This window comes from Falco naumanni, chromosome 1, assembly GCF_017639655.2.
Source record: "Falco naumanni isolate bFalNau1 chromosome 1, bFalNau1.pat, whole genome shotgun sequence".
Lineage (NCBI taxonomy): Eukaryota > Metazoa > Chordata > Aves > Falconiformes > Falconidae > Falco > Falco naumanni.
The window spans coordinates 126,243,249-126,265,848 of NC_054054.1; the positions used below are offsets into that span (position 1 = coordinate 126,243,249).

The 22,600-nt window shown below is 57.8% G+C and overlaps 2 protein-coding genes across 11 annotated transcripts in view; both read right to left on the bottom strand.

The window, feature by feature from the left end:
• Positions 1 to 3,534, bottom strand: part of BAIAP2 (BAR/IMD domain containing adaptor protein 2) — a 48,575-nt gene extending 45,041 nt beyond the window's left edge. For all 10 annotated transcript variants that reach the window (XM_040582165.1, XM_040582161.1, XM_040582160.1 and 7 more), the window contains exon 1: positions 3,423 to 3,534. In XM_040582165.1, coding sequence (XP_040438099.1) covers positions 3,423 to 3,494 — 72 coding nt within the window. In that variant the 5' untranslated portion in view covers positions 3,495 to 3,534. The remainder of the gene's footprint in view (positions 1 to 3,422) is intronic.
• A 10,956-nt stretch (positions 3,535 to 14,490) lies between these two features.
• On the bottom strand, positions 14,491 to 22,180 carry CHMP6 (charged multivesicular body protein 6). Its single transcript, XM_040582166.1, has 8 exons — positions 22,070 to 22,180; positions 21,628 to 21,737; positions 20,696 to 20,783; positions 20,019 to 20,105; positions 19,839 to 19,904; positions 19,494 to 19,574; positions 18,710 to 18,764; positions 14,491 to 17,192 (listed from the first exon to the last, which is right to left on the bottom strand). The coding sequence occupies exons 1-8, from the start codon at positions 22,130 to 22,132 to the stop codon at positions 17,140 to 17,142; spliced, it is 603 nt and encodes a 200-aa protein (XP_040438100.1). The 5' UTR covers positions 22,133 to 22,180; the 3' UTR covers positions 14,491 to 17,139.
• Between the last annotated feature and the right edge of the window lie 420 nt (positions 22,181 to 22,600).

The window sequence follows — 22,600 nt, forward strand, 5'->3', positions numbered from 1 at the left end:
GAGGGGACAGAGCAGCAGAAAGCGAGGGCAGCCCCACATCAGCACCCCAGTGCCAAGCCATGGGGCAGTGCGGGAGCAGAGCCCAGCACTCTGCAGCTGAACCAGCACTAACCCTCACTCCAAAGACTCTGATGCAGAGCCAAGACTCCTACAAAGATGCAAAACTCTGGCAAAAGCGCTTTGCCCTATAAAAACACCACAGCCCTGGCCCCTGCTTACCACAGGATAACAAGCCTGGCTTCCCCCCTGCTACCCTGAGCACAGTTATCGCTGGGAAAGGAATCCTGCAGTGCCTGACCCGCTCCCTCAGGACACAGGCAAACGGCACCCACTCCCCACGGGAGCAGGGTGCTGCCCTGGAAGCCATGTAGCAGTGTCACCGGCCACAGCGATGCACCGGTCTGACCAGAGTCCCGGCACCCATCTGACAGGTTTCCTGCATCTGGGGTGCAAGAAGCCCCGACACAGGGAGTGGAGTGTGTGGACATGGGGGGTGGCACAGGCTGACTCCAGGGGCCAGCTCCTTCCTCCTGTCACACCGCATCATCCCTCTGCTGCCAAACACCAAACCACCCACAATTTCCCTTCTGATTCACTTGAGCAAGAATCACTCCCCTTCCCCTCTGGACTTGGAGATAACAAGGCAAGAGGCTGTTATGCTGGCAATAACATTTATTACAGTTGATGTGTAGCAAATTACTATCAGGAATTATAAGCCTGCATTTGTGCAAGACAATTAGGCTTCGAGTTTGGGGTGTTTTTAAGCAAACACCTCTTCAAACGCGGAGCTATTCACACACCATTACAAAACGATCTTCCACAGGAAGAAATAGCTTTAAAATGAAATGGAGGTTAGCCTGTAAATGGCAATAATCTAATCTGTCATAAATGAGACAGATTTGTCTTCAGGGGAAGGAAAGAATTGCCAGTCCCTTCCTTCCGCAAATAGACAGTCCCGTGTGAGGGACGAGCAGTGCACGGGGAGCAGCCCAGGGAGCTGCCCTTCCACCAAGCCCTGCACCCACAGCCGGGGAGGTTTCACACACCCCCCCCCCCCCCGTGCTCACAGAAGAGCCCAACAGCTGTGTTGCTACGACAGGGTCCTTGCAAGTGAATCAGCACCAGGGAAGGTGGGATTACATTGGTGGAAGGTGCCAGCAGCCTCCGTCTCCCTCTGTAATTACTACACATGTGTAGGCAGCTGCCTGTAGTGGCAGCATCGGCAAGGAGGCGGCTGACAGCTCCTCCACCATCTCATTAGCACAGTCACTCCGAGGGTGAGCGCTGGTTCTGGAAAATGATTACAATGGGCTTCCCGAGCAGAACGCCTTGGGAAAGCCTGCGTGGGAGAGGGTGCCTGGCACAGGGAGCAGCCGAGAGCTGCCTGCTCCAGACCTCCCAGCAGCCGGCTCGACCCCCTGGTCTGGCTGCTTCCGAAACCCCGGCGAGACAACAGCAGCGGCTGGAAGCAAGCACGTGGCAGCTGCCCATCCTGCACCCCTGCAGCTCAGGATGGGGTGGCTGTGAGGAGGCACCAGCCAAACCTCCCCAGCATCATCCTCCTTCCTCAGGGTTGTCACCTCCTGACCACAGTGGTGTTCAGGCTACAGTACAGGCCAGAAGAGCACAGACAAAGGAACAGGTAAACGGGCAGTGGGGATGGTTTTGTACTTGGAGACTCCAAAGCTTATGGAGCTCCAGAGAATCCACACAGTCCCTGAGCCTCCAGCCCTCACACTGGGCTCCAGGAGGTTGCACAAGTCCTCAAAGAAACAGGCAAGCACTGGGTTCCTGCATGCACCCCATGCCACGTGCTTCCAGAGGCCAAGAAAAGCATTGTTATCTTCAGAGGAGGAAAGGCTCCTCGTTCACTGCAGGGAATGCAAACGGAGGCAGGACCATCCTCCAGCTCCCAGCACAGCGATGGTGATGTTGGGTAACTCCATGAGATCTGCCTCCGTGTCCTCACTCCCTACACCCTAGCTGCTCCCACTAAAATACCAAGAAGTTAAAAGTGTTCGCTAATTGATGGAAACCTTTGGACTCCTCTCAAGTCCACCTTTGGCTCTTGGGGCCAAGAAGTCCCCATGCACCCTCCGCACTTCAGGCAGATCCACCAGGCTCCAATGGAGGCAGTGCTGCTGCTCGCTCCGTGCCAGGGGCGCCCTGCTCTGCCTCCAGACCCACAGCTCACGCCGTGCAGGGACGATGAAGCTGGTGGTCAGAGGCGAGAGAAGAGCCCAGCCAGCATTCACCCATCACCCCTGGTTTCCTGGGGGAACAAGCTTCACCCAGCGCAGTCCGTACGATGGCACAAGCCACCCTGCACACTCCTTACAGCACAGCGCCCCGGAAAATTGTGACCTGCTCCGCAAACCTGTTATTAGTGCAGTTCTTCGAGGACAACACACCTCAAACAACTGAGCCACCAGCTGAAACTATTGCCAACAACTGTCCCCAGGCCAACCACACTGTCACCCGGTGGAGGGGACCAGCGGGGCTGGGTGATGGACCCCAGCAGCTCTCTGGGTTCTGGGACGTCCCAGGGCCAAGCTGTGCTGATGCCCCAGGCTCAGCTCCCGGGAGTGACGGGGGTTACACCCTGCAGGTCCCAGCTCTGCCCAGGTCTGAGAGCAACCTGCACGGCTGGACCCTGGGTGCAGAGGGGGGAAGGGAGCCCCGGGCACCCAAGCCCCCAAAACCAGACAGCTCCATTCGCAGACCTCCTCTATGCTAAGAGCAGCCCAGATTTTGGGTGCCATTAGCTCTGTCCCAAGAGCATATGCCTCAGGATCCCCAAAACCGTGACTTTAGAACTTCAGTATTTTTTTATACTAAATTTTCCTATCACAGCTTTTTTTTTTTTCCCCTGCTTAATGCTCCCAGGTAACTCTAACTACTTAAGATGCAGGAAATCATGCAAGCTTCCCAGTTTAACAAATGACATCCTGCACTACGTGTTAGGCTAGAGAGGTTTTATTAGACTTGTCACAGGACTCAGCAGAGCAGAAACCACTTCCTTCACAGGGAAAATTAAAGCACATAAATTATTTTATTTTTCTCATGGCCCTGGGAGCAAAGCAGAAAAAAACAAACCCGGAGATATTCCCAAACTCCAGCCATATGGAGGACGCGGAGACGGCTCCGACGCTGCCGGGTGCCGCCAGAGGCGGAGGGGCGCAGCGAGGGCCGGGGGGCTCTGCCCGCCCGTGGGACAGGGCGACCCACACGCAGGCTCCCCGCCCCCTCCCGCGGCGCCCGCACCCAGTCCCGCACCCGGCGCGGAGCGGGGGGGCCCGCAGCCCCCGGGGAGGGAGCGGCCCCAGCCCCCGCACCCGGCAGAGGATGGGCAGGGTGGGGGGTAAAATAAAAGGACACCCCCCCCTCGCCCTCAAGCCGGGCAGCCCCCCCGCGGCGCTCACCTTGTAGACATTCTCGGTGAGCCGGTGCACCTCCTCGGAGCGGGACATGCTGGGCGGCCCGGGCAGCACCATGGGCGGGCGGCGGGCGCGGCGAGCACCGGGGAGCGGCAGAAGCAGCGCGGAGCCGCGGCCGCGCCGCCTTTTATCGGCTGCCGGAGCCGCCACCGCCCCGTCCCGCCCCGCGGGGAGGGGCCGCCCCGGGCCAGACTCCGCCGGGGCGGGGGCTGCGGGCGCGGCGGCGGCCGGGGGCGCGGGGCCGGGCTCCCCCCTGCGACCCGCCGCCGGGACCCCCGTGCCCCAAACCCGTCCGCGCCACCTACCCCACACGTGCCCCGTCCCGTACCCCCTATCCCAGCCATGCCCCGTTCCTCATCCCATACCGCATCCCATACCCAGTATACCATTCTGTACCCCATACCCCATCCCATACCCAGTATACCATTCTGTACCCCATACCCCATCCCATACCCCCATCCCTGTCTCCCATCCCGTGCCCCATTCCCCATCCTGTACCCCCATACCCCACCCCTGCCCCATATCCCATCCCATGCCCCATTCCCCATCCTGTACCCCCATACCCCACCCATGCCCCATATCCCATCCCATGCCCCATTCCCCATCCTGTACCCCCATACCCCACCCCTGCCCCATATCCCATCCCATGCCCCATTCCCCATCCTGTACCCCCATACCCCACCCATGCCCCATATCCCATCCCATGCCCCATTCCCCATCCTGTACCCCCATACCCCACCCCTGCCCCATATCCCATCCCGTGCCCCATTCCCCATCCTGTACCCCCATACCCCATCCCATACCCCATATCCCATCCCGTGCCCCATTCCCCATCCTGTACCCCCATACCCCACCCCTGCCCCATATCCCATCCCATGCCCCATTCCCCATCCTGTACCCCCATACCCCACCCCTGCCCCATATCCCATCCCGTGCCCCATTCCCCATCCTGTACCCCCATAGCCCACCCATGCCCCATATCCCATCCCGTGCCCCATTCCCCATCCTGTACCCCCATACCCCACCCATGCCCCACGTCCCATCCCATGCCCCATTCCCCATCCTGTACCCCCATAGCCCACCCATGCCCCACGTCCCATCCCATGCCCCATTCGCCCTCCCATGCCCCATACCCCATCCCTGTATCCCATGCCCCATACTCCATCTATACACCATTCCCCATCCCATGCCCTGTATCCTATCCAGTGCCCCATTCCCCATCCCATGCCATCCCTCTACCCCATTCCCCACCCCATACCCCCACAATACACCCCATAACCTACCCTACCCACCCTGTTATACATCACACCATAGATCATGGCACCCCATACCACACCCCTGCTTTACCCCATCCTCTGCCTCTTGCTGTGCCCCTAATCCCTGAGATGCCTCACACAGCAGCCCCTGCTGTACCCCACACGTGGTGGTACCCACACGCCTGGTGCTGTGCTCCACTTCCCAGCTGCGCAGCACGGGGTAGATGGGCTGGGAGCAGCTGGAGTGGAAAGAGCAGCCAGCGGTGTTCAGGGCGTTGGTTTTATACAGGGAAAGACGGTGGAGGCCCTCCAGGAAGGCCAGGAGAGCGGCGGTGGGATGAGTGGTGCCCGTGGTGCATGGCCAGCCCCGCACTGCGCGCCCCACGGTGCTTGTCCTCAGCCTGGAGCAGTGCTGGGCCTGGGGAGACCAGCCCAGGCAGGAGGGCAGGCAGCCCCTGCCTACCCATCCCCTCGCTGTCCCCACGCTGTCCCACCACCCAGCCAGACAGGAGAGCTGGGCTTGCACCTTGTCACCCTGCACACACCGGGATTCCCTGGGAGACCCTTGCCAGCCTCCCCAGCTGCAAGGTCCCCAAGGGACAGTGAAGCTGTAGATCCCCATCCTTCCTGTCCCTCGGGCCAGTGGCAGCCACTTCTGCACCACTTCTGAGGGACAGGAGGAGCGTGGCTGTGCCCCATGTCCCCTGCCCTGCAGGGTGATCCAGTTAAAAGGCAGCTGTGCATAGCCGGGGCTGTCCCCGTGTCCCTGTGGCCATACAGAGGAGGAACATCTGGAGGGCACCAGGCACAAACTGCCCTGGCCCTCGGGCCAAGCCTTCCTCTCATTCCTCTCCCTCCTGTCTGCCGCGAGATGCAGTGAAACAGTTAAGCAGCTCAGCGCATCTTTCCCCTCATCTCCTCTGTCAGTTCTGAGAATCAGAAGCCCAAGCAGCCCAGGTCGATACCTTGGCCCCAGACCTCCTGGCTTTATTCCTGTTGCTGCCTCCCACCCTCCATCCCAGCCCTGGCCAGGAGCAGGGGGGGCACCGAAGGTGACCACTCACTCTGGCCATGTTTGGGTCCCATTTTGGCTTCCACCTCCTCAGAGCTTTCACACTCCAAAGGCTAGGAAAGAATTTATGACCCCTGAGAAGGGATTTTTCATTTTGCTGGAGTGGCCCGTTAACCATTTCCCACTGGGGCTAAGAAACAGCAGTGGGACATATTGGGGGGACCTGGGAACAAGGCTGCTGCGGGAGATGTTCCCAGCAGGGATGCCCGGCTGCCTGCATCCATGCAGGGACCTTGTGGTGCCCCTTCCCCGCTCCATCCCACGGCCAGACTGTGTTGGCTCCGGCAGGATGCCGCTCCCTCAGCTGGACACTGGTGCCTCACTGGCTTTCCAGTGTTGGTGAAGGATTTCAGATCAGGCGTCCGAGAAGAGAATGCCTCTCTGCATCTCCATCACCTTATTTTTAGTTACGTTATGTAAGTTCTTCGCTACGTCATGGATGTGGGGGGTTCTTGCATCTAATTCCAGTGTGACAGCCCAGCAATTCAAACAAGCTGTTCCTCTGGTGGGGAAGATAAAAGGATTTGTAATTTCTCATAATAAAAGAGGCCTTTTGGGACGACCCTCAGAGAATCTCTCACATCTAGGCCTGCTCTCAGACAGCCGCTCCACTTTCCTCCCATCCTCCGCTTCTCCTTATCCCCAGGAAATGTAAGGACCAAACCCCTTTCTCCCTCATACCCACCTGCTCCCAAAGTGAGTCTTCAGCTGGAAGCAGCCAGTGATTTCTTATTCTCACCTTAAAAGACAGATTTAGCAAATTATCATTGCCCCTGGCTTTTCGCATGTCACCAGCTCTCGACTGGCAACTACCACCTTGTGCTGCTCATACTGCCCCTGCTGCACGTGCTGCCCACACTGCCCGTGCTGCCCCTGCTGCCTGTGCCCCATGGGGTTGTGCTGGAGCCCAAGGCAGAGCTGCCGCCCTGCAGCCTCTGGGAGCACCCTGGGAGTCCATGGCAGGAAAAACCTGCCCTTGCCTTGTGTGCTGTAACGTTTGCTTTGATTGCCTTTTTTTGTTTTGTGGTTGCTAGCTGTCTTTTTGTCAGGGTGATTCACTCCCCAGGGCTGGCGGCAGCTGGAGCGTGCCCAGGGTAACCATGGTGGCAGAGTCCCTCACGGGTTACCTAAACCCCGCGGCACCTCCCAGCACTTAGCACAGGCCCTTTTGGAAAGCCCAGGACCCCCACCGCAGGGGCTGTGCCGGAGGAGCAAAACCTGGGGGGTGCAACATGGAGAACCCACCACCCCAAACACCAGTGGCCAAAGGGGCAGCAGCCTTGCCTGGTGGCCTCATGGGCCCTGGAGCTGGCGCCATCCCTGCAGCCATCCCCCCCCTTCGCAAGATGGGGGTCTCTCCCCAGGGTGCCGGCACATCGGCACAGGCGGCACCGGCCACCTCCAGCCCCGGGTGGAGTGAAGTTGCTGTGGCAACACCGATTTATGTAATCCACCCCGCTCGGCTGCAGGTGTGGGGAGGAAATTGTGCTATTTTTGAAGTTTCATTAGGTTCCTCCTTAATTACCAGTGTGGCATCATGCCAGCTCCACCGGCCAGGTCGCGCGCCCTGGCACAGCGATGGAGCGCTGTGGTGCGGTGGCGATGGCTGCGGGCAGCAACTGCCTGGAGCGACCATCGAGGCCAGCGGCTCCCTGGGTCACCAGCTGGGTGGACACGTGCCACCGCTCAGCGGGATGCCTCTGCCGGGGGTGCGGTGGTTCCCCGGGCAGGGATGGAGCGAGGTGGCTGCAGGGTGGCATAGCTGCCCAGGGTGGGGAAAATGATGCTGTGTGGGGTCAGCGGGCGCTGCCGTGTCCTCAGCACCTCAGGAAAGCCTCCTGTGACACAGGAGAGAGACAAAAAAATAAAGGCGGGTTACAATCCCTCATGGCTTCGAATGTGACATGCCACCGGCCGATACAGAGAGGAGCAAAGAGGGGTACAGCCTGCTCCCATGGCGCTTCTGCCGAGGGGCACGGGCATGGGCGAGTGAGCAGCCACCAGGAACGGCTCCGGGCGGTTGCTGCTTGCTCCTCAGCACCTCAACAGCAGATGGATGGTGTCAGAGCAGGAGAGACGGTGCAGGGAACATGGCACCTTCACCAGCAGCTGGGCCAGGCTGAAGAAGCCGTCTCCATCTCTAACTCACCTGCTTGTCCCATGCAGTCCCATGGGGAGGGACAAGGGCAGAGGCTGCCCTGCTCCCTGTACCACCCACCACACCTCCGGCTGACAGCCCCCCCGTGCCCTTCTTGCTCTTTTCCTCCTTTTTGACAGGTACTGAAAGGGAAGGATCAACTCCGCCACCCCCCCATGACCCTTGCGAGCAGCCCGGCTCAGGGCAGGTGCCTACCTGCAGGTGTCAACTTGTTAATGAGATTACCAGGAAATTTCTGACTTTCTGTCTCAGGCAGATGGCTTCCCCATCAGAGTTCCAACATGCTGCTGCCGCGCAGTCAGCTGTGAGCCCTCTCCACGCTGCGCCTGGAGTTATTTATTTCTAAAACAATTTATATGTGATTTTTCTGACATCTGGGAGGGGGTCACCGGGGAATCCGCCTGACAGGTTTGAGCAAAACCGACGCAGCTGCAAGCACAGGACATGTTTTTCCCCATCCACCTTGCTCAGCTCAGACTCCTGCCCCCTGGCTGGTTGCCGAGCAAGTGGGGGCCCCCTCCTGAACACCCAGCTGTCCCCCACTTTTTTTTTTAAGCACCTCATTAACTTCTGCAGGAGCTGGGGCAACAAACCCCATGCCAGCGCCCGGGTCTCAGAGCCACCCACCCAAACACAGCTTCGCTCTTCCCTTTGCAGCGTGGTGGTTGCTCATCGCGGCGCTGGCAGGGGTGGCAGCAGTGCCTTGTGCCAGTGAGAGCTGGTCCCTCCACCCCCATGGGTGCCACGGCCCCTGAGTGTGCAATACTGTGTGCAATGTTGAGTCTGCAACGAGTGTACAATGGTGAGTGTGCGATGTTGTGTGCAACATTGAGTGTGTAACATTGTGTGTGCAACGTTTTGTGCAGTGTTGAGTGTGCTGCTCCCAGCATGTTGCTCCCTGTGCTACCTGGACGCACACACGAGTGAGTTTACACCTTCCGTTTTGTAGGGTCGGGACTTCAAAGTTGTCACAAAACTGGAGATTCCCCACATGTGCTGGCAGCTCTCCACCGGTTAAATCCCCCACGAGCACAACCAGAAAATCAAGTAAAGACATTTATTGAGGATTAGCAAAGGATGAACAATTCAGGCTCTTATTTTACTGGGCAGGAGCTGCAGCACTGAAAGCCAGCGCAGAGCTGGAAACAGCGGCAACAGTGATTTCCAGCTCCTGCCTCGCACTTTGCCATGCAGGACTCACTGCGGTTTACAAAGCAGGTCAGGATTATTTCACAAAGGAGGGAACTGAGGCACGGCGGTGAAACTGGCCCCCCATCATCCCAAGCAGGTTTTCCCTAATCCTGTTGGAAGCAGCATCTGAACAAGACTGCCAGCAGTGCAAGTTGCTGTTCCCAGGTGTTTGTATACCGGGAACTGCTTCGCTCACTGGTGTGACGCAGCAGCTCCTTGTCCTTGCCGCTCTCTGCGCTGGAGCACGTGGCCCCACTGGCAGCGAGGGTCACTGCTCTGCCATCACTGCCCCTTCCATCACCTGCACGGGGCCTGGGCTGGGTGTTGTGGCCGGGCTCGGGTCTCATCACTGGGGTCACTAATGGCAATAAGCGGTGGCCCTTGTGGGGGGAGCGTGGGCTGGGGGGAGTCACCAGCAGAGCACTGGGCTGGACCCCAGGACCCCCACTCCCACTCCTGCATCCACTGAGAGAGTGGGATGCACAAGGCAGAGTTTTGTTCATCGGTGACTGGGATGCTCTTGCCCACATCAAAGCTGGCATGTGCGGTCAAACTAAAGCCGGCAAGGCGGCAGCGTGCCAGGAGTGTGGCTCTGGCGGCTCTGGGGTGCTGGCTGGGGGGCGGGGAGCTGCCTGCATTTCCCCTGCAGACCCCCGTGGCCTTCCCGGCTCCTGGGGTGATGCCGGCCCCAACCCACTCTGGCAGGGGTGGCACAGGCCAGGCTGCGCTGGTGGAGCCGGCGGCGTGGGGGAGCCTCGGCTCTCCCGGGAGGCTCCTGGGGAGAGCAAGCGCAGGGAGGAGCCCAGTGACGGGGAAAGAGGGAGTGGGTGGGAGAACAAAGCGCTGCGGATGCAGAGAGCTGTGATGGGGCCGGCAAGATGGAGGGAGCCGAGGCACCGAGTGGGTGGTCGCTGCTGGAGGAGGGGACGGGGCGGCAGGGCTGGCACCAGCCGTGGGAGAGCCAGACAGGTCCCCAGCCATCCTGCCGTCCTCAGGGACCAGGGGAGGCTTGGAAGGGAGAAACCTTGGCTTCAAGGCAAACAGCAAACCCAGCCCCCGCCGAGGCGGGCTGGCATGGGGACGGCTGGGGGAGGGGGGCTGCGTGCTCCGCAGGAGCCCTGAAATGCGCTGGGGTCCGCAGCTGCCCCTCACTCCCGGGTGCTGAGCAGCCCAGAGCCCCTCTCCCTCCTCGTCTGCCCCAGCTCTTGCTTTCATGAGTGAGTAATGCTGTGTTACAGCTCGCTAAGGAGATCTCTGGGGATACTTCTGAATAACAGGAATAGTTTATGTGATTTGCATAATTGGCATGATGGGATTTGGCATCACGTTGCTGAACTCGGGGAAGTGTATGGGGCAGTGCCTCCAGCCAACGCGCTGCACAGGGACACTGGGTGCTGTAGGGACCTTTGGGTGCCGCCTCCTCACCCCGTCCATCCCCTGCCTGCCTGAGAAGGACCAGCCGGTTGCAGGGGGAGGCTCACAGAGAGGAGGCTGAAGGGGCAGGATCAGGCCCTGCTGCCATCGCCCGCCCAGTGTCACCTCTTCCTTTCCATCAAGCCAGCACTGCTCTGGGCTGGTATGAGACCCCAGCCCCACAGCACCCTTGGTCAAGCTTGCTTGTTCCGTGGCCATGTCTGACAGACCGCTGCGGCCCTGACCAGCTCTCAGGCTGCAGCAGAAACACTGGTTCTTGGGGCTGAAGCAGACGATGCTGAATTCCCACTGCTCCTTCTCCAGTCCTGAGGCTGCCCAGCTCCTCACATGGCATCGCCAGCCTTTCTGCACAGGTGGGCTCATGCAGGAGCATTGTCCCCTCCTGATTCAGAGGCAGAGGTACAGCCCTGGGACCAGTTTCCACTTGTCTCCTCCTCTTGCTAATTAATCCTGCACCGTCAGGCTGTGACCCCTTCCAGCCCTGGGTGCAACATGGCACCAGCTCTCCCATGGCCGAGTGGCAGCCAAGGGCTGGGGACTGCTGGTCACGCTGCAGCGCTGGCCTGGCGTGGACACCCGGCGCGTGTCCGTGGCTTCACCTATGACTTGAGGAGCCGTGTCCCGCTGCGGGGTGGGGAAGCCAGCCCGTGTTCGGGGGGAATGGCACAAGTGGGTGACCCGGGGGCAACTGCCATTTCCCACTGCTCGTTCCACCCACCTGGCAGTGGGTCTGGCTTCCCCCCAGAGGTGAAATTCTGGCTCTCCTGTGTCAGAGCAGCCACTGCTGAAGCATTTCAGCTGCTGCCAAGCACCACCGTACACCGAAAGCTCCCATCTAGCACTAAGAGCCAGCAAAGGTCACATTCCCGAACTCAGCCGCGCAGCTCTCTAACAAATCTGCTTTGTTCCCATTGCTGCTCTAATTAGGAAATTGCGCTGATTTTTTTTCCCCCCACAGTTGAACTATCAAAACTCAGGCTTGTTTTCTGCCAAAGCCTCTTCCATCTCTCTGCTGATGACTCAGCGTGACACCAGGCCACTTAAAATATGTGAACAGGGAAAAGGAAGGAGCCAGCGGCCGATTCCCTGTGGTTCTGAGTGTGCAGCTGGGGGGGTTGGCATTAACAAGGCTTTGAGTGCAAAGCACACCGCCCCCAGTGCTACCCCCCAGTGCAGGCAGCACCCTGCGCCACGGGCTCAGCCCCCTGTGCAGGGCAGGCATGCCTGGGGTGCGCAGTGCTGAAGGAGAAGGGAAATAGAAGACACCCCCTGAAACCTCTGCAAAGCGGCGCCTGGCCCTGACTTGGTGTTTGCCAAGGAGGGTGGAGGACAAAGGACGTGGCGAAGTTGTTCCCAGCACAGTGAGAGCTGGGAGATGCTGCTGGGGGCACGGAGCAGGGCTGCAGGCCCCGGGGCACCGTGCCCCCCATGCGCAGCGCCCCAGCCACAGCCCTGAGCGTGCTCGGGCCAAAACACGGCAGCACCCAGGCAAGAGGCCGGCAAAGCACCTGCCACTGGCATTTTCATCTCACCAGGTTTTGTAACACGGGTGTTTCAGGAAACATTTGAGGCAGCAGGGGCATGCAGCCGTGTCGGGGTGTGCAGCTGTGTTGGGGGTCCTCTGCCATGTCAGGGTGGGGTACCCATGTTGGGGCGTGCAGCTGTGTTGGGGTGGTGCAGCTGTTTTAGGGGTGTGCAGCTGTTTTGGGGGTGTGCACCCCTGTGGGGTTGTGCAGCTATTTTGGGGGTGTGCAGCTGCATTGGGGCTGCAGCTGTGGCCATTTTGGGGGTGTGCAGCCGCTTTGGGGGGTGTGCTGCCATGCCCCCCGGCGCAGGCAGCCCCCCTGCCTCCCCAGGCTCTGCCGCCATCCAGCTGTGTTGACATAGAAACTGCCAGGGCTCTGCCACCGCATCGCTGCCTTACACGATTCAATTAAACACCAAGTGAAAGGGCTGCTGCCTTTTAATGAAGCAGGGGAGAAGCTCCCAGGCCATCGGGGGGGGGGGGGGGGGCGAGGAGGCCTTTGCCCCAAACCAGCTTCCAGACCAACTTCCAGAGCATCACAAGGATGGGCTGCAGAACCAGAACCAGCCCCAGCGAACGACTGACCAGCGCTGATGTTCAGCGGCTCCGCTGCCTCCTGGACAACATTGAATAAGAGTCTATTTAAAGGCACTGCCGCTTGCATAACGGCAGCAGTAATTCCCTCTCCCCCACAGCCTCACGTTGCTCCCAGGGACGCTGGCTCTGCGCAGGCAGAGCCCACGGGACAGGGGCCACCGCCAGCAGCACCCGCAGGACGGGGACCGGGACCCTCTGCGTGAGGGCAGTGGGGAGCAGGCAGCACCACCCCCCAGCACAGCTCCTCCCTTCCCCCAGCGTGGGCAGTGATCCTACATTGCCACACAAGTCACGTTAAATGCCACGGTGGCTGGATGTGGCACCGAGTGGCGCGTTGGAAATACGAGCAAGCCCTGACAGCCGCTCCGGGGAGGAGTGACAAATCACTTGCTCCTGGAAACGTTTAGGGACTGAAATTCACTGTCACCTTCACGCACACTCTGCCTGTGACGCGCAGGTTTGCACTGGTGTTTGTCCGGTGGCTCCAGCCTCCCCGGTGCCTCCGGCCAGGAGCCGCGGCCGTCCCAGGGCTGAGGGCACCGGGGAGGCAGCAGAAGAAGCAGTGCGAGGTGGCTGCTATTCTCCAGGGTTTAATTAGCGAGGAGCAAAGTTGCCTCAACGCCTTTCTTTGAGGGAGAACACTCCTCTATTTAACTAAACATCTGGCCAACTAAAACACAGCTGGAAGAGCTCCATGCTCAGCTCGCGCTGCAGGGTGCCAGCTCCCACCCCACTGCCACGGCTGAGTGGGTACGAGGGAGCGTTAATTAAACACAGCGCAGCTGCTTCTCAGGGACCCGGGAGCCCCTGGCACCCCCTCTGCAACAGAGGGGGCTGAGCTACCACCAAGGGTCCGGCTGGCCCAGGCGGGACAGACCCGGAGGCATCCCACCGCCTCCATCAGGAGACACAAACCCAAAGCAAAGAGGCTCAAAGTGGCTTGGACAAGCCCCTGGTGAGGGCCCTTGTCCTGCACTCACGGTGCCGCTCTCAAGGACCGAGCGTGGAAGTGCTCCCGCACCACGGCACTGCTCCCGCAAACAACGGGGCCCTCAGGACCTGGGTGTGTTTCAGACGGGTGACGGTCACACACAGGCTGCTTGGGGCAGTCGGACATCCCCACTGAGCTGGAAGCAGAAAATCCTGCCGAGGGAGGGGGAATGGGATGTGAGCCAAGCTGGGGCAGGAACAACACGGCCACCACTACTGTGACCTGGACAAAGCCAAACGCCCCCTGTGAGTCCAGCATCCAGGTGCAGGTAGTTCATTGCTAAATTCCAGAAAAATTATTGCCAAAAAACCCCAAACCCCGTTAGCTTCATTGCGAAGCCAAGGGCAGGAGAGCTGCCATTCCAAACACTCCCCAACCCCATCTTGGGATGCGGCTCACTACTCCTGCCCCCCAGGAGAGCCCTTTTCCCTTGGAAGCCGTTTCTCCAGGGAGCCCCCAGGCAGCCTGCCCAACACCTGGCTGCGGGTGACAAGGGACAGGCACTGTACCGCAGCACAGGCAGGGGCTGCTCTACCTTTGCAGCCACAATGTAACACCCCAGCTCCCTGCAGCACCCCCAGCGCACCTGTATGGGCTCACGGCCGTGCTGGGGCTGCCGAGGCACCGCTGTGCTCGGTTACGGACCAGCCTTCCCAGCCCATCCAGGCAAACAGGATTGTTTTTCTATTACACATGGAGCCTGTTCTGAAATTTCCTGCCCACATCTCTCCCAAGAGCAGAGAGTAAGAAGGGGAGGGAGGAGGAAGGCAACTCTTGCTCATCCAAAACATTTACTGTGAAAATACAAGGCTGGAAGAGGAGTCGGTGAAACCATTAGAAACGGTTTATTGTTACGGCACACACAGAGGTCACACACCACTCCTGGCTCTTCCTCTCAAGGAGACACAGTACAATCTGTTTGGTGCAGGGATTAGCAGAGGAAGCTGTTGGCAATCTGCTCCGAACTTTCCCGTTAGCTCAGTAAACGGCCTCTTTACTCCGTTAAACGCAAGGAGCTGCGTGAACCTGCTCCGCACTGACCCACTGCCCTGCCCCGGCCTCCACCCCAGCTCCTCGGCTGGCCACCACCGGGACCTGGCACAGCCACGCCACCGCTTGCCCTGGGGATGGGTGGCTCGTGCTTCTCTGGCTGCCAGGACATTCGTGGGAAAGAAATCCGGAGCACAGGGCCGGGGTGCACCCTCCCTCCTCGCCGCCAGCCCCACCGAGCACCGAGCAGCGTTACGCACAGCGCCAGCAGCCAAAGCCACGCTACCAGGAAAAGTCCCTTCCTGACCTCATCGGGAGAGTCCAGCGCTCACTCCTATGAATTACAAATTAGATAGGGTAAAATTAAACAAGGCGACAGCAGGCAAGCAACGGACTGAAGGAGCCTTGAAGTAAAAAACCCAAAAAACCATCAACCAACAAACGTTGCACAAAAAATGCTACCGGCACCGCCGTGATGATGAAGACAAGGCGCCCTCTGGTGGACATAGCGTGCACTGCAGGAGAGCCAGGGCGCTGCACCGAGAGCAACGGCCTGGCCAAGAGGGAAAAAAACGTCACGGGAGTGAGGAAGAGGATGCAGCCCCGGCCCCTCTGCTGGGCGGTGAAAGCTGGCGACAGGTTTGGCTGTTCCGAGCACCGGCGGCAGCAACCGGCCCCCAGCGGAGGCACAAGGGTCGGGTTAAACCCACGCTGCCCACTCCAGGGAGAGCTGCTCGCTGACGCTGGTTAGCGAACACGGGTCCCCCGCTTGCGGGACCCCAGCTTTGTTACGAAACATTAATTAAGGGACAGAGCGCGGTGGAATTGAGAACAGGGCAACTCCACAGTGCATGCTGCCTTGAAGACACATGCGTGCGGGAGGATGAGGATGCCCCAGCCAGTCTCTGGAACGTAACAAACGGCGATGACACGGGAAGCGTGACGCGAAACCAGAGCGGCTGCTGGCCCATCACCACGTGGAGAGCAGCGCAGTCTCTGGGACTACATATTATTGTCTAGCACCAGATCACGTAACCCCAAAGGCAGTTGCTAGAAGTCTCCAAGGACCCTCTGGTCCTTTTTCTGCTGCCACTAAAACAGGGATTAAGGGTTGTGGCTTCAAGAACATAATAAATAAAGACCTGCAGTGTCCTGAAGAGCATCTGCAAGCTGGCAAGTAAGCTTGCTTCCAAGAACAGCTAAATCTGCCCGCCACCTGGCTGGCCAGGCAGCTTTCCAAACGCTTTGTCATCCGTGCCGACCCGAGTGCCCCGCTACACCACGCTAAGCACCAGACCATCCTCCGCAGCACGGAACTGGTCTCCCCTCTCACTACTTATTGAGTAGAGTCTTTGGAGTGTTGATTTAAGCAGCTTCATGCCTCATGTCTGGTACAGAACGAGCCTCACATTTACCCCAGCTTGACCTTTCCTGTCTCCGACCCTTCGAGGAAATATCTAACACGAGCTGACAACTGGAGGCAGAATTGATCTCAGCCCATCTGAACATCGCACAGGTGAACTCTGATGATGGGCAGAGCCAACAAGGGATGACTCGTGGCTCATTACACAGACAGAAGACTCCTTGCTGCAATTTTAAGAGGCTCATTAGATTTCTGTCATCCCAGGTCTTGCTCAGCACCACGGGTTACGGGAGGCAGGCAGGCAGAGCAGGATCTGAATGGGAAGTTACTGACTGCCCAGCCAGAGGCCAGCCCTTCGCCCCGCACGGAGATCGGGCCTTCCCTGCCATGAGCGCCACTGCCAGCAGACGCGAAGACAAGCAATCACTCTGAACTTTGCTCAAATGAAACACCCTTGCACATAAGCCGGTTTTACACAAGACTGACAGGACCGTGCTCAACCCACAGCACAAAGTGTCACTGCCGGGGGAAGCTCAGGCTTGCTGCCCGCTCCCAGGCTGCCCACGCCCCCGCAGCGCCTTCGAGTGTGCCAGGCAGGCGATTTACACATGGACAAGAGACAGCGGCAGCCCTGCCACAAACAGGATCAGAAGAGGAAAAGCGAAGGGGCCAAGTGAGAAGCGGACACCAGTGCGGTCTGCGAGGCTCCCCAGGGCAGCGGCTCCCCCTCGCCCAGCGCAATGCCCAGGACAGCCCTTTCAAACACACAATCGTTCCGAGTGTGGGACTTCCTGGGGATTCAGCCAGAGCAGAGGCAGATTTACCACTGACATCGAGCCTAAAGAAAGCATTTGGCTTCGGAAGTTTTAGAGTTGTTGTTTAATCCGGAGACAGCGCAGCTGAGTGAGTTTAGAATTTAAGTTACAAAAAAAGAAAGCACTAGAAAATAATCTTGATACAAGAGCAATAATTAGCTGAGGTTCCCCACCCTGCACAGGGAATCCTGCTCCACAATCTGCCCAGCACAGCTGGGATGCTGCCAAGGCATTGCTTGTTCCCAGCACGTGCTGGGATGGCAAACTGTCCTGGGTGAAAGTTATGTGGCGGAATCCCCAGAAGTGGGAGTTAAGATGCTGCCACCAGTTCTGGTTTTGGCCTGTTCTTGATGGGTGATGCTTCTGTGGAAGAAAAAGAAACTTGTTACAGAAACATAGAACGCAAGTAATCTCCAGTCATCTCCTGTGGAAGAGCCAGGACTCATTATCCACTCCTCTGTAGAGCAACAAATGCCTGCGCAGCACCTGAACTAACAGAAGTTCATTATAAGTAATTCCACACATCCAGTTTTCCCCTTTTTTTAAAAAACACTTGAGGAGTTAAAAGTTTCAGAACATACCCAACACAACCTTAGTAGCCGCTAGTCCAGTGACAGAGTTCTAGGGCAGCGAGCGATTTCTCGGAGGGCGGTGGGTGCTCACGCTTACCCCCCCACCCCTTCGATCTGACAACATGAGTCTCAATGAGGCTCAGCCAGCTGCAGGCAGCAGGGGCAGCTTCTATTTTATCTGGCCATCCTGCAGCTGCCTGCATACAGAGATGACATCTGATCCCTGTTTACTGGTAAACAAGCACTATAAAAGAAAGCAGCCCTGTCCCCCACATCTTGGGTTTCTCATGGGTAGATTCCACAAGGAGGAAGCTGATTCTTACAGCTCCTGGTTGCCACAAGCAGGGAAGTCCAGCTTCCGTGACCCATGATTTGGTGTTCCGTCCCAGGAGATGGACCCTTCACCAGTCAGCCTTCTGGCACCCAGTGAGTACAGCTTGATTTCGCGGGCTGCCTGAAGGGCAGGCTCCACCTTCGGTTCTTCAGCACGGACAGGTATCTGGTAACGCTCTGCAAAGACTCCTTCCTCACCAGGCAAGAGGCCAACAGTGCCCACTCGGTCTTTCTGCTTCATGAGCTCTTTCCCATTTCCCTCTCCACACCCAGCTGCACAAACCCTGCCACTGAGGTCTTGGATTGCTCAGGAGCAAACACACGTGTAGCATCAGCTGTGCAGAGCTCGCGCTCCAACAGCCCTGGGATTGTGGGACTCCAGCGGTTCCTCACCCAGCCAGTTCAAAATGACCACTGTCACCTGAAGCAAGGGCACAAGAGCTACGAGTTCTCCTGGACTTCAGTGAAATCCAGTTCTGCGCGGTGTGAATGCAAATAACCACGGTCACAAAAACTGGCCCTGGAGTAGCAGCACGTTGCGATGACACGCAGGGGAGCGGCTTGGGTGCTGTGTGAGAGAAGCCTTGCCTGGGTCAAGCAGAGAGCCAAGGAAAGAGCTCCTCAGGGAACACACGCTGGGTGTTTCAAGGCAGCTGGCAGTCTCGCAGCAGGTACAAAGCATGACTTAAGAACAGGAGATGTAACAAGAAGGAACTCTTCAAGAAGAAGGACTAGATGCCAACTGAACAAAGAGACTAGAGCCCTGGGTCCCCTGATGGTACAGGGTCAGCTGGGTTTGTCTCAGAGCCACGTGGGGGAAGCCTGCACAACCCAGTTCAGCAGGGCTTTAAAGCAGTAAGGTTTTATTCCTTCACATTTGCTAGGACAACACTTACAACAGGAGAGGGTTCCAGCTACTGCACGGAACTGAGAAGAAGTATGAGAAGCCAAAGCTGCAGAGCAAAGAAACTGTACCTGGGATCTTTTCTGGGAGTGGCTCAGAGGGAACTTCTGGAAGCTCCATCTGTTCCTGCAAGAACATTAAAGGTAACACATGACACATACCCCACATACCAGGCAGCAGTCACAGACCTTGCTCCACGGTTTTGTGACTGTCTGGAAGTAATAATGTAAGAGATTTCACACACAAACTGACACCTGCCCCTAGAACTGTGGGAAGTCAGTACAGGCTTCAGTACTGCCCAGTAAATGAGTACAAGGGTGGGTTTGTTTGTTTGTTTGTTTGTTTGTTTGTTTTTTTTTAATTATGAAGGGAGACTTAATAGCACCCTGTGTTGGCTTTGAGTCTCCTCACATCAATGAAGATCCCCTCCACCTCAGTCTCCACCAGCTGCATACTTCCTACAGTGAAGCTAAGCTGAGCCCTTGTTTGGAAGGGCCACAGAGCCAGGTGGGGACAATAACACACAGATTTCTGTTATCTGAGCATGATCCAGGACTTTCAGGATCTTCACGTGGTGAAGTGGAATAGATATTCAGTAAGAAGAGAGAGCAACTGACTGTAACAGACACCAAATAAAGTACAACCCTTAAAAGCATCCCATTTAAAAATGACCCTGGTGTGTGGAGCGATTAGCTTGATCTTTGATGACACAATAATTGGGCATAAACAGGTATTATCTTATTCTGCCAGAGATATCGATTAACTACCAAAAGTGGGAAAAAGATAGCTTCTCCCCATCAGAAACAGCTTCCTGAAAATGTGGATTTAAAGCAATTACAAGAACATCAGTCCTACCTGAGTAATAGCATTTAATTCTTCTAGAATGGCATCTTCATCTTCCTCAGTCAGGCTACCAGCCAGTATCTCATCTATTTGCTACAAAAGAGAGGAAAAGACACATTCCAGTCAACAGCGCAGCAGCAGAAGCTCTATGGCCTGTAGCATGGTACACACACATGGGAAAGCAATGGAAACAAGGGGTGAAGGGGTACTCAAGAGCTAACAGAGCTAATCTTTCTGCAGGCAACTGAGATTTAATTCCCAATCTGATTGCTTCTTAAGTAAGACTGGGAACGCAGTGCATACCAGCGAAACTCTGTATGGCAGGCAGTCTCTGCTCACAACGCACACAGTACGTACCCTCTGGTACTCCACAGCGTCTTGGGTTTCACCTATTATTCTTTCCACTTCTTCTATTGACATAACCTGAAAAAAAAAGCCAAAATGCATGAGTGAGGTCTGCAGGGAAACAGCTACAAACAGTCAGGACTCTGCCCAGTCCAAGGCAAAAGTGTGCTCAGCTGACTCGGTCATACATACCTGGTGCATTTTGTTCAGACATTCATTGCCTATTTTCAGACCCTCAATGACCTTCATTTCAATCTGAGTGAATTCAATATCCTGAACCTGAAACAGAAAGGAAAAGGGGAAACGTCACAGGCTGTCACATTCCCATTGCCAGCCAGGTACAGACTGCCAAGATCCCCAGAGAACCTGCGAGGGGAAATCAGTCAAAAGCCCTTTCTCCAGCAAACAGACGATTAAATTCAGTAGTAAGAAACACGCACACAAAAAGCCTTAGCACAGGCAGCTGCAAAAGCATATCCAACAGTCTTGAACTCATTTCCTAGCTGACAGTCTAAGCCAAAGCCATAGTTTCCAGGGCTACCCCAGAACAAACACACCTTTTCTGAAATCAAGGCACTGAGGCAAGCCCGAGGAATTTTCTGCGGCATCTGTCCACACTACACCCATTTAACATGTAACCTGCACTACGGACTCACAGCTCCCCACTCGGTTCTTTAGGGAAGGGTCACGGCACGTGTGTGATTTCAGAGACATCCACCTTCGGACAGAGGACTGAAGTCCCATCAGGACTTGACAGTTCAAGTGCAATTCCACACAGTCAAAAGGAACACCCATCTCAGAAACAAAAGACTTATACCAAGCACACACAGCGGACCACTCGCAGCCTACAGCGACCGGGTCTCGCTTACCATCCGCTCCAGGTTGCTGATTTGGTTTTCTGTTTTATCTAGAAGTTGCTCTTGGTAACGCTTCTTCTTTAGCAAGAGCATAGCTTTTCTGAAGGAAAACAGAAGGAGGAAAAACTCAATACAGATGAAAGCAAAGAAGCCTAGAGCAGTCACACCAAAGCTGTATTTGTTTTGTGCTTTTTCCAAGAGAGGACAAAGCCATGTGCAAATTAAATGACAACTCTGAAATGTTCCTGGGAAGCATATGGATGAGCAAATTAACCGTAAGTTTGCTATTTTTTCAGTAGGGCCTGTAGAGTAGGACAAGTGGGAATGGCTTTGAACTGAAAGAGGCAGATGTAGATATTTACTGTGAGGGTGGCGAGGCGCTGGCACAGGCTGCCCAGAGCAGCTGTGGGTGCCCCATCCCTGGCAGTGTCCAAGGCCAGGCTGGACGGGGCTGGGGGCAACCTGGGCTGGGGGGAAGGGTCCTGGCCCATGGCAGGGGCATGGAACTAGATGGTCTTTAAGGTCCCTTCCAACACAAACCCCTCTCTGATTCTGTGATAATTTCTCGTCTGAAAGTTTAGGTGTATTTGGGCTAGTCGTGCTGTAGCAACGTCAAATAAGGTCCTTGTGCAAAAGGCTTGTGATATGCACTGAAAACAAGACACACAAGATGATCACTGAGGCGGCCTCATACGTGCCACCGACACCGCGGTAAAGAACGAGAAGGGCTTTCTGGGGGCCTGTGTGACACCAGCTGCAGCACAGGCAGTTTCCCTTGGGTTTAAGTATAAAACCCTAAACTTATTTTCTGAAAGAAGAACCTGTAGCTGTCTCCACAGCTCCTCGATACCTACAATTTCATAACTTTTCCTTTCCTGGAAAACAGCCCTTCATTTCGCCCTGCGGCCGCCGCCGGCCCAGGTGGCACCGGCTCCCCCACTCACTCTTTCCTGCCCTCTCGGAGAAGCTGCCGGGCCAGGGCTCGCTCCCGCTCCAGGTTCAGGCTTATCCGCTTCTGGTACTGCTTCAGCTTGTCCCGCTGCTGCTTCAGTTGCTACAGGGGCGAGAGGGACGGGCGCAGGGATGGGTGCAGGGGCGGGGAGAGGGCACAGGACACAGCGCCGGGCGCAGGGCGCGGGGGTCACAAGCGCAGCCCCGACGACCCCAGCCCCCGCCCGGCCGCTCCCCGCCGTGCCCCCGGCAGCACAAACACCGGCCCGGTCTCAGCAGCCACCGGGACCCCCCCGACGGCGGGAGCGCGGTCCGGGGCCGGCAGCGGCACCGGCCAGGCCCGCGGCTCTGCCGCTCCCTGCGCGGGGAAAGGCCCCGGCCCGGCCCCAGCCCCGCCCCGTGGCGAGGCCCCCCCCGCCGCCCCGCCGGGCTCACCAGCACCGCCTTGTCCTGCTCGGTGACGCGGCTCCGCCGCTTCCGCCCGAAGAGGTTCCCCATGGCCCCGCCGCCGCCGCCGCTGCCCCAGCCCCGGGCGGCGCGGCCGCCCCGCCCCCCCCGCCCCTCGACGGCGGCCGCGCGGGGCCCGGCCCGGCACAACGCGAAGGCGAGCGCGGCGCAACGGCGGGCGGGAGCCGCCGGGGGGCGCTGTGGGGGCGCGGAGGGAACGGCCGGGAACGGGCGCGAGCGCACGGCTCGTGAGGGGTGGAGGGGAGGGGGTATAGAGGATGAGGGTATAGCGAGTACAGGGCGTACAAGGGCTTATACACCTTATAGGGGGTACAAGGGATGGGAGTGTAGGGGATGGGCGAATAGTGGGATATAGGGGACGGGGGTATAGGGGTCATGGGGAGGGGGATGTAGGGGATGGGGCTATAAGGAGGTATAGGGGGGTGTAGGGGAGTGGGTTTGTAGGGGCTGGAGGCCATAGAGGACGGGGGTACGGGGGTGCTGGGGGCAGAGCACGCG